The sequence below is a fragment of the Primulina tabacum genome, chromosome 13 (genome assembly GCF_025594145.1).
Source record: "Primulina tabacum isolate GXHZ01 chromosome 13, ASM2559414v2, whole genome shotgun sequence".
In the NCBI taxonomy this organism is placed as follows: domain Eukaryota; kingdom Viridiplantae; phylum Streptophyta; class Magnoliopsida; order Lamiales; family Gesneriaceae; genus Primulina; species Primulina tabacum.
This window is the reverse complement of record NC_134562.1, coordinates 14,686,989-14,699,327: the sequence shown is the minus strand read 5'-3', so window position 1 is coordinate 14,699,327 and position 12,339 is coordinate 14,686,989. Positions and strand designations below refer to the sequence as shown.

Genomic DNA, 12,339 nt, shown 5'->3' with positions numbered 1-12,339 from the left:
GTTTAACATGATTGGTTGGGTACTATCAGACTTGAGTTCTGACGTTCTTATTATCAAGGAGTTGATAAATAAGAATGGAGCAATTGGGGTATGCTCATATAAGGACATATTTAGTCCCGAATCACATGAAGATGTGAACCCACGGCTAGTTGTATCAATGAACCATTGAGGGCCACACAAGTACTAGCTTTCTAGATCCCGTTGAGAAGTAAAATAGTTCAATGTGTTGAACGGCTTATAAATGAGTTTATAAGAGTAAGGAAAAATAGAAGTATGACTTCTATGAGGGAAATGTAACTTTTAATTTGTGGAAGTGTTCCTAAATTAAAAGTTGGCCAAATAGATAATGTATTTGAAAATTGTGATTTTCATAAACATTATTATGGACTAAATTAAATTAATTCAAGTGTTGAATTAATTGAACACTAGTGGGCCTAGTAGAGTCCAAATAATTAAATTAATTCAAGTGTTGAATTAATTAAATCATATTGGGTCTTGTAGAGCCCAATAAGAAATAATTATTAAACTAGTCGGCTTGAGTAAAATCAAGTAAAGTGTAAATGATCTCAAATGTGTTTGAGACATTTAAATAAAAGTCCATGGGCCCTTGTAATTGTTACAAGCCCAAATAATATGCATGCATGGGAGATGAAGGGTTGGAGACTACTTTTTCAATGTCCAAGGCTTGGCAAGCAACTTTTTCACTTTAACTTTTCTCACAACCAAGAAAAAGCTCCTCCTTCTCTCATCCCCAACCCCTTGACCGAAATTTTGTGGTTATTCCCTTCATATTTTGTTCTTCAATTGTTGAGGAAACAATACACTTCTTAAAGAAAGATGCTCTAATTTTTCTAGTGCAAAATTAGAGTGGTTCTAGCTTGTTTGGTGGTGGGCTTTATTTTGAACAAGGAGTGTTCTAAAGGAAGCTTGTAGAAGGTCTTGCCATTGAAGAGCTTAGTTGTTTGACAACTAAATTGGAGCCAACATCAATCTTTTAAGATTGATAGGTATATTTTCTAAACACACTATGAATATCATATGCTTGTGTTTTTGTATTTGTTACACATTATAGGATTAGGGTGCTCGGTTTTCTCATGAAAATTATTTTTGAAACTTTCGTTGCGCATTCGCACACCTTAATCGATCCCCTTACGTTATCCCTCGAACTGATGTTTTCAATTCGTTTTAAACTCGTTTTAAAATTAAATTTTTGAGGGAGAGCTTTCTTATCCCTCGAACTGAAAATTTTTCTTTTAATCGTTTTAAATGTTTTTATTCTCACAAAGGGGGAGAATCAATTAAATTTTAAAATTTTAAATTTTTAAATCACTTTAATTGTTCAAGTTTTGTGATCATCAAAAAGAGGGAGATTGTTGGGATATTTCATGTTCGTAATCTTGCTTGATTTTGATGTTAACAAAACTTGTTATTTTGTTACTAATGAACTTACCTATGTGTGCAGTTATCTGAACGTAACTGAAGCAATCGAAGAATGCAAACTGAAAATACCAACTGACTAATCGAACTGAACCAGCTCAACTGATGAATCGTAAACCAGTTCAAGTGATTGTCCAGCTGATAGGTGGTTCAGCAGAAGACCTTCAGAAGCCCGGACAATTGATGAAGAGTTCAACCGATGAAGAGCCCAGCTAACCAGTTCAACTGAAAGAGTGAAATCAGTTCTACTGACGAGTCAACTTATTTCACCAGCCCAACTGAAGATCAGTTCAGATGACCAGTTCAAAACATCAGTTAAAACCAATCGGTTGGAGAACACGACAAGCTTATTTAATGAAATCCAGCTGTGCGCACTAAGGAAAAGCTTTTGTCCAGTCAAAGGACAATAATAGACGTTGCATCAGTATTTAAAGCCAAAACGGTCCAGAATAGATGTCGGAAAGTACAAGACAAATATCGAGGAACTGATTCAAAAAGCAACGAATACAATAATTGAGTCTCACTGTACGATCAAACTTCGCGGCTATAAATAGAATATGAAGATCAGTGAAGAAAATGAACAAGAAGTGGGTGTGAAGTTCTAAAGAGAAATAGGGCATACCAACTGCTTAGTCTAGAAGCAAAAACTCTCAGTGTGTGAGAACACCTTCTCGTTGTATTCATTGTTCAGTTCTCACACACACACGCACACACAATCACTCACATATATCGGAGAGTAGAGTTTAAAAGATTAGTTGAGTTAGTCTTACACAAAGACATAAAACTTGTGTACGTAGTCTTTAACACACATACGTTAAACAAGTGTTGGCTGGAAGGCACTGCCTTCATTCTAAGCTAGGATTTCAGTTAGACGGTAGGATAAGTCCTAAGCTGAGTGGATTTGTACAAACCATTCTATAAATCAAAGTCTTCTAGTGAATCCTACCCGAGGTGGTAGAAGAGGTGACATATGAGCAATTGAAGTCTCCGAACATCCATAAACATATTTTGTGTATTTAACTGCTTAACTTTTGTTTTAAACTGATTTAATCAGTTCAGCTGATATCAGTCAGTTCTCACCATAACTGAACTAATACAAGCTCGAACTAATTCCCTTTAAATCATTTAACCACTTTACAGATGCTAAAAGTCTTTAAAATATATCAGCTTTCTTCACAAAAGATTATTTTGAGTATTTTCCGCTTGGTTTATAACCAAATTTGATCTAATTCATCGGTGTTTACTGTGGGGACCCGGACGTTAATTAAAGTTTCTAATCGTTCTTAGAATTAATCAATCAATTATAATAAACAGGGTCTAAATTTTTTTTAAAATACAAAGCGAAAACGTTATGTAAATCAATTTGAATTACATATTAAATATAAACATACAAGTCCTGTATTGTCTACAATAATCCAACTAGGTTCAACTACCTATCAGTGCTGACTCCTAATTTATTTCTGAGCCCGGATCTCCACGCTATCTAGTCCAGCCTCGTTCTCTTCTTGACCCTGATCCTGTCCCACCTGTTGTCATGCACACATACAAACAAGACAACAGCCGGATAACCCCGGTGATAATTACATTCCCAGTATAAATCATGTATACATGCAATCATATAAACAATATAAAAGCATATAACAGATATTCATAACATGTATCAAAATCAGAACATGAATCAAATATTCGTAGCATGTATCATAATCCGAAACATGAATTAATATCAACAATAACCCTTACTCTAAACATGTACCATAATCAGGAACATAAATCAACATCAATCAATGAGTCAATATCCGTAACTCTTAAACTCAGACTAGACTCAATCCTAGTCTAGGGATCCCGATTCCCAGACGTTGGCATTCCATATCAATCACCAGTAATAGAAGAAACTTCAATTCTATCCACATTGATATGGTATCGATCACCAGTAATAGAAGAAACTTCAATTCTATCAACATCGATTGCCAATCGTCCAGTGCCCTATACGTGATGGACATTGGCACTTTCGCCAATTTACTATCTTGTGACATCGTGCAATGTGCCCGTGGCGATCCCGCCACTATCAGGTACTTCTGTCACAAGATCACTCGACTAATAACTGCTTTCTATACATTCATAGAACAAGCATATCCAGTCAAATCAATGAACATAATAATAAGAAGTATGTGATTTAGGGAAACTCAATTATATCATACTATACTCGAGTCGATCTCCCGGTACCACATTGACTTATACCTTTCTCTTCTCGGTCTGACGAAGACGAAGTCTCAAACTCAACTCTGTCCATCTTCAGTCTGACTCTGTCGAAGCTTTGGACTCACTGTCTGTCGATATCAATCTGGCAATAACAATATCGAATATACTGTATCAATGTATAACTCAATTCAATACCTAATCTGATCGATATCACGACACCATAATACAATCTCAATCAATACTGAATCTGATCAATATCAATTCACTGATGTTTCGACGGCATGATAATACAACCTCGATAACCCCGTCAATTTCAACATCACAGATATAATAATACGGCTCATAATCAATATCAGATAAAATCAGAACCTAATCGAATTCGATTTCAACGGCATAACGGTACAATATAAATATACCATGCAATATAAATCAACAGATATCAATTCCTGTAACTCATACTTGATAACAATACAAATCTGATATCAAATCTCAATCAAATCGACTCCAAAAATCATAAAAAATACATAAACAGTCTGTTCTTCGATCTGACTTCAAATATACGATGTCCAATGTATCAGAAACACCATATATGATTCATGTTCAATTCTGACAATATCATAATTTCAAATCGTATCTAAACGTAACAAAACTTACGTCCAGCTGTAGCCTGCGTCGATAGAAACACAGTACTGAAGTCGGATTTAAATTCTAACGGACGGATCTTTACCACTGGCGCATATGCGCGCCTTCCGCCGGCGCATATGCGCGAGGTCCTCTGGGGACAATCACTTTGGTTACTGGACACCTCGCGCATATGCGCGCCTTCCGCCGCGCATATGCGCGGGGTCTTCTGCCCGAATCGCGCATGTGTGCGCACTAGGTCGCGCATATGCGCGAATAGCACCTCCCTCGCACATATTTTCGCGTCTTTCCCGGCCTAATCCATTGCGTCTATATTTATCATAATTAATCCATGAATCATTTCAGATTAATCTCATATTACAGTAAATATAATCACGGGCATTACATTTACATTCTTAGAACATGAGTAATTGCAGCTCAATGAGAATATTGTGTTTGAAGCACCCTCGTAGGTGCCCGAACCGATGCATCATCTTGTAATTGTGCAAGAAAATTTCGGCCACGTTTGCTTCCACCAACGCCGTACCTTGTCAAGATTTTGGAAATTCGGAGGCTACAGTCTCAACGCACGAATTACTTGGTATTACTAGTGCAACCCAAGCGAAGAAGATAACTTCTGACCGTGGACCGGATAGCGCGATCAAAGGAGTGATACCGTTTGTAGGAATTTACAAAAAAGACCAACTCTGCGTAAAAATCGGAATAGTTTGGAGTCCAGCGCTTAGATACGCGAATGTATAATTCTAGACACTCTTGTAATTTTTGTTAAACACACGACGCCCAAGCAACGTCTTGAATGTCGAGACGAAAAATTTTAAACTTCCGCTACGTTTTGGGTGCGAGAGTATGATGTCCCAACACATTTTTCATATCAGCATTCTCACACGAATGAGTAAAATTGCAAAATAAAATGATTAAATCGCAAAAAAAAAAATATTCGAGACTAGAAAACTCAATTTTAAAAGCATAAATAACAAAATCACAAAAAGACAAAATATGTATAATGAAATTGCAATTTTCTCTTTGATAAATGGGGTATTAAATATTTTTTCTCATCATCTTGTTTCAATAAAAAAAAAAGTTAAAGACTAAAAACTTATTTTAACAGTGTAAAAAAAAAAATCACAACGAGACAAATACGCATAATCTAATTTCAAATTTCCGTTTCCCTAATCTCGTTTCTAATTTACTGAAAGTGAAAACATGACTTTAGACTGATATAAATTGCAGGGTATAGTGTTTGACACTACCAAAAACCTGATAGAATAAAGAAGAAAAAAATTATTTAATCATCTTGGTAAAAAGTAGTACTAGTTTATATATCTTAATATTAGAAGAAATCATTGCGACAACACAAATTTAACAATTTTTATAAAGTAAATTACGTGTAGACCTATTTTGGTTTTTGTGATATATATATATATATATATATTTAATTCTATTTTTATGGAGTACTGAAAATATTAGAAAACTGAAAAATAAATAAAGGAGGAAAAAGCACCTAGTTATCCACCAATGATCAAGGATATTGCACAAATCTAATAAAACTCTCATAAATTATTGAACACTCTCCCAAAACACATCACCATTATATGATCATAGTACACAATCCACAATGTGCTTCAAATATATTGCATCAAATACCAACTACAGATATGCCCCTTAATATTGTGATTATAATATTTGTAAAATTTCATCGAAATAAATGTGAATAAATAAATTAAATGGTGTACTTTTCATTTTCAAAACTATTCACAAGTTGTTAAAACAAAGGAGCTCTTCTAGGCAAACACTTCCTCCTCTTACTCAACATCTTAGGCCTTAAAGATGAAGCAACCCACTCTTGAATTACTTCCGAAGACTCTGTTAAAGAGAATGGTGAATCATATCCATTTTCCTTCGTACATTCAGAGTCGAAACTTGGGATATCATCGACCTCTGAGATTGGCATCGAGACGACCTTGTTCGTTTTATTTATAAAAATTTTCGTATCCATAGACACCTACGCATTAAATAAAATTTTTTTCAGTTTGATATAATCTTCTCAGTTTTTAAAAACTTGTTCTATACTTGGGACAATATGTTTATATCACATGCTCAAGTTTCAAGCATTCTTATAATCACAAGATTATATATTATTTTCAAAATAACATCTCGAATTTGGGGGGAAAAAAATAAAAGTCAAATAAGATTACCATCGGGATTATATTTCCAATAAATCTGGATAAAATCATACCTTGCAAGCAATAGAGCAGAAGCGATTAGGCAAGTCTTGTATGTGCCTCTCACATGCTTTGCAATAAGCAGCGCCGCCGCCGACCTTAGCTTTTGAAAATTTTGCCTCTTTTACATGTGGTCGGGGGTTCAAATGAACAGCTTTTTCGCCGTTGATTTTGTACGCCTGAATGAATGAAAAGCAACGAATCATATAAAATTTAATATATAAAAAATAAAAGTAATGAAATAAATCATAAAATCTATATTATCTCATCATCATCATTTATCGAGCAGGAACGCTAGGGTTAGTCGCAAAACCTACCTTGCCGGCTTGCACAAAAAAAAAACTTTCCAAACATTATTTGGATTAGTTGTATAAATATAACGACCAGAAGCTTAATTGAAAAAAAAAAAAGATTTACACAAGGTTATTTGTGCAAAAAACCCATAAAAATAACTAATATTTGTTGCGTAATAATTTCCAAGACCATCTCCAACCCATAAATCTATTTTGGTGCAGTTTCTGCACCAAATATAACATTCATCTCCAACCCATTTACTTCAAATCTTACGATAAAAAATATATTCCTAGAATCTTTTCAAAATATTCTTTTTAATTTGATTTATTTAATTATTTTAAATATATTATTGAATATATTATTATTTAAAAATATCTAATTATTAAAATAATATGTTATTATTATATAAATAATATTTATAATTTTTAATATTAATATTTATAATTTAAAAAATAAACAAAAAAAATAAAAAAAAAATGAAGCGCAGAGGGGAAATGGAGCTGCGCTCCGTTGGAGAACAATCCTTGCACCAAGGGTTGGAGATACTCTAAGAGAGCTATCTTAGTAACTATCTGACATGCTATAATTTTTAGTAAAACAACAGACCTTCAATCATATCATTGCTATCAAAGTCAAGTTCGTGTTCAATTATCATGGATCACAAAGAACACAAACCCTTGATCTTACAACAAACCCTCAATCATACCATTGCTAACAAAGTCAAGTCGGTGTTCCATTATCATGGATCACAAGGAATATAAACCCTTGATCTTACACTTGACACATGATGTTTGAGCTGATATACAATTTAAAATATTTAGGTTGCACACCATTGTTATCAACTATAACTTTTGTTAAAGTGACATGTATATACATTATAATTATAGTAAATAAATATCTGTCAAAAATAATTTATTCACAATTACATATTTAAAAGTAATCAAATTGGAGAAAAAAGCAAAAAAAAGGACTCAATTATTAACTTGTAGTTGTGACATATTGAGGGATACTCCGAATTGGGTTAAATATTTTTACTCATAAATACAAGGTTTCGCATACAAATTTTTTTTAACTTAAAAAGTGTGAAACTTTCCGTAGAAAAACAGTTTTTCACCATGAATAATAACCATATTTCATCCTTTTCATCACCATATCATACAGTTTTAATCAAAACATACAAATAAAATAAAGAACGAAAAAAATTATTTATAAGGGAACTAAACAAAAATTTAGATCCCAAATAACAAAAAAATATTCCAATAATCGGCTCATAAATTGGTCCAGAGTGGGTTTTTAATTTCTATTCTTAATTTAGTCGAAACTTAGTTTCAATGCAATAAATTGTATTTTCACGTTTTAATCCCGGCTTTCGTCAGACAACTGACACGAAGCAGAACATCCGGCTAAAATATGAAAATCCTAAACATGGACTCAAAATCGATGTATTAAATCAAAATCAATCACTGGAATACCAACCAAATTACGCGTTCTAGAATTTCCATTAAAAATAAAATCAAAAGGATGATAAATCATCGCCATCCAACAAGTAATTATCCAACAAAATCGAATAAATCAAAAAAAAAATTTGGAAACAAAAAATCAGTGAGAACGGTACTAACTTGAATTTCGGAACAGTCGAGGTATCTCTGGATATCCTGGAGCCTAACGACGTCGTGGTAGACATACTTGCAGATTTGCAGCAGGCGATGGAGGCAATCGTGAGCCGAAGAAGTGACGCAATGCTTACATAAGCACACCATACAATCGATGCAGAAATAGTTCATCTCGTTCTTCCTCAAATCTCCATGATCCACGCAGGCGCCGAAGAATTTACTGCGCAGTAAATCGGTAACCCAGTCCGCTGGTTTTCGCTTCTTCGATCGGATTCTGGGTCCAAGCTGCGCAAAAAAAAAGGGGGGATTAATCGTACAAAATAGATCGAAATGTAGTTAAATTTGATAATAAGAAGCTGAATTATTGTTGGGAAAGTGATGGAATGAATAATTTTAAGCAGAATTTTGATTTGCAGTCCAATAATTTACCATTTTCTATTGAGAGAGGACAATGGAAATCGAGAGGAAAACAGCGGAGCGAAATGACAGCAAATTTAAAGTGAGTTAAAATTCTTCAAATCCCGAATACATTATATATAGGATAAAGTGGTGCATCCAGTTCATATATATCTAGTTTTTTAATAGTAATTTTTAAAGTTAATTTAATTTTTATAAATCTATGAGTAATTATGTTAAAAATATTTATAATTATTTTGTTGTAATCTATATTTATTATTTAAATAATGTGTGAAATTTTTTTAATCTATATTTATTATTTAAATAATGTGTGAAATTTTTTTAAAAAAATTAAATATGCTACAATTAAAAATATTTGTAATTTTTATAGATATTTTGAGAATTATTGATTCTTGTATAAATAATTTTTAACAATGATATAAACTAGTATAATTTTCACATATAAATTTAGTTAAATATATGATTTATTATATTTATTTTTGAGTGAATAAAACAATCAGTTTTAGCAAACCATTATAAGGGTAGAGTAAAATATGAAATATATATTTGGTGAGCATGAATGTCATGCATTTTAAACATATCTTGTGAGATAAAGGTTGATATCTGATCCGACTTTGTGATAAATATTAATTTTTACGAAAATCTTGTCTATTTAAATTAAGTAAAATTTTTTAATATAATTTACTCATAACTAAAATATTTAATTTACTTTAAAATTTAAAAATTCTCATATTATCTCTATAAATTATATATTTAATGTAATTTTATTAATGTTATCCAATAATAATTAAAAACGATGACCATTCTATAAGAGCACCCGCAACACCCACCAGCTCATCAAAAATCGTAGGGTCCACATGACACATACACATTACATTAACACATCTATTCTCCCACATTCATTTTAACATTCACACTCATTATTTATAGGTCCCGCTGTCCATCCATTCATCTTATTTTTACTTTAAATTAAATATATTTAATTTCAAATTTTTTAAGAAATTTGAATTATATAGTTAAGTATTGACACTGTCATTTGCAAAAAAAGCTGATGATGTGTTCACACACAATAATTGAATTGTGATCGACGATTGGGGAGAAAAGAAGGATGATGACCGTTGGATTGATGGGGTCCAGAGAATCAGTATATCCGCTAATCTCGGCCGTTGCTTCCGCAGTTGTGGAGGCGCCTCCTCTTTTTATGTCCTTTTGTTTTTATATGTTTTTTTTTTTTAAATCAAAGTTTTATATATGTGTTCGTTGGAAAGTTTGAATAGATTTCGATTGGATTTAAAAGATAATTTATTTTATATTGGGATTTTATGCTCAAAAAAATGTTATTGTTTCAGGGGAAAATAAATTATAATGGCGGTTAACTGTTAGTAACCATTTGCCCCAAGATATGGGCTTCATTTGATAGCTTGGGGATTCTAAATTCTACTTAAGAAAACCAAAGTACTGATGAAGGACTGGATTGTAAAATCGAAGTAAGTTCAGGTATTTTTGATATTTTTAGCTCTCAAGAATCAGATTGATGATTGTATTAGTACTATTATTTTAAGAGGATGAAACTCGCGACGGGGATTTTTTGGTGCGTAAACCTCTCTTTCAATTGGGTATAAATTGTTTAATTTCTTTGTATACATGATACATACACATACCATTAGTAAATATAAAAAAAAATCCAATGAAATAATACTCTATCATCTACAATATTTTATCTATATCACTTCTTTTTCTTTAGATGATTATCAACTCAACAAATTATTTCAAAAAGATATGATAACTGAAATGCTACCTAGTTAAAACATTATCAGTAAAATCCAATGAGAAAAACATGAACAAATAAAAATGATTACAACAATAAATACTACCATAGTCTCATTCATCTAAGATCATTTAACTGATGCAACTCTATCTTTTTCACAATTTCTAGAATGTTGAAGATGACAATGTCTTTGTGAATATGTTAGCTACATTGTCATTTGAGCAAATTTGATGGACATCAGTATGACTAGTTTCTTGAAGCTCATGTACGTAGAAGAACTTTGGTGAAATATTATTTTTTTTTATCACCTTTGATATAGTCTTTTTTTAATTGCGTAATGCAAGCAACATTATTTTTGAATATTACTGTCGGGCTATCTTTGGTTGTTGGCAACTCACACGATTATTCAATATATTGTGTCACGGATCTCAAGTATATATATTCTCGACATGTTTCATGTATTGCAATAATCTTATGGTGATTTGAAGACATTGTTAAAGATTGCTTAACCGAACTCCACGATATAGTAATGCCTCCTCATGTAAACACATAACATTTCTAAGATTTAGTTTTATGGGGATCAGAAAGATATCCCACATCTACATATCCAACTAAGACTTTGATTTTATCGAATAAAATAATTTTAAATTAGTTGTACTACTAATGTAACAAAATATGTGTTTTACATCATTCTATTATATTCGGGTTGTTCATGAGTTATATCTCGCTAAAAGATTAACACAAAATGATGTATCGGGAAGAGTAAATTTTGTGAGATATCAGTTGATTGAACAATCATTGGTGATGCTAATGTATATGCCTTGTCCATATAAAAGCTCTTTAATATTTTTTCTTTGTATATGATGATTGATGTAGAAATATCCCCTCTCGTAAATGTTCAATTTGCAATCCGAGACAAAATTTTGTTTTTCCCAAGTCTTTCATCTCAAGCTCATTTTTCAAGTAATTTGCAGTTTTAACAAGCTTTTGTGGAATGCAAATAAAATTGAGATCATCAACGCATACCACCAACTTTAAACTCTCATCTGTCCTTTTAATAAAAATGCATGGACAAATATCATCATTTGTGTACCTTTCCTTTAACAAATATTCACTAAGACATTTGTACAATTTTAGGATCGGTTATGTAACGCCCCGAAAATTTAAAGTTCCACGTAAACTACATGCATGCAATTATTAAATTCTTTTGTATTTTAATTGATTGTTTTAATTGCATTAATTAATTAGGTTGTGCATTTTGACATGTTTAAAATTCATTTTTCTACAAAATTGTCATTAAAATGTATTTTTAAAGGTTATTCGAGTTGCGATCGAGAAACGGAGACCGAGGGCTGAAAAATAAAAAATATTTTTATTGGTTAATTGTTTTTAATTTTTTAAAATATGGTTGATGTGTTTTTCATATTTTTGAAAATAAGGGGGTTTTGAGGTGATTTTATACGCCGGGACGTAAATTTTATCGGTGTTGGTTTTTCAAAAAAAATACGAACTTAATGGCAACCAGGCTAATAAATTCACAAACTAGTCTAAACAAAATAATTTTTGTTGTTTAATTAAAGGTTTTTGGGCTTAATAGGCCTAAATCCTATTAGTAGAATTATTTAATATATAATATGTTAAAACCCTACCTACCATCACATAACTACACGCCTCCCATTCTTTTAAAATTCAGAAAAACTCTCCCCAGAACCTTCAACCACACGGCACACACACATCACCAAGTTGA

General features: G+C 32.2%; 1 protein-coding gene across 3 annotated transcripts; it reads right to left on the bottom strand.

Annotated features, from left to right (window-relative positions):
- Nucleotides 1-2,802: 2,802 nt before the first annotated feature.
- On the bottom strand, nt 2,803-8,930 carry LOC142522526 (protein RGF1 INDUCIBLE TRANSCRIPTION FACTOR 1). 3 transcript variants are annotated; one of them, XR_012814485.1, is made up of 5 exons: nt 8,837-8,930; nt 8,414-8,692; nt 6,515-6,679; nt 3,676-3,778; nt 2,803-2,963 (listed from the first exon to the last, which is right to left on the bottom strand). XR_012814485.1 is itself a non-coding variant. In XM_075625969.1 (4 exons), exons 1-4 carry the CDS (start codon nt 8,837-8,839, stop codon nt 3,758-3,760), a joined length of 468 nt encoding a protein of 155 aa, XP_075482084.1. In that variant the 5' UTR covers nt 8,840-8,930; the 3' UTR covers nt 3,479-3,757. The 3 variants fall into 3 exon arrangements, 2 of the variants coding, with proteins under 2 accessions (XP_075482084.1, XP_075482082.1); XM_075625969.1 differs by lacking the exon at nt 2,803-2,963 and having other exon boundaries at nt 3,479-3,778; XM_075625967.1 differs by lacking the exons at nt 2,803-2,963; nt 3,676-3,778 and adding an exon at nt 5,812-6,280.
- Nucleotides 8,931-12,339: the final 3,409 nt, after the last annotated feature.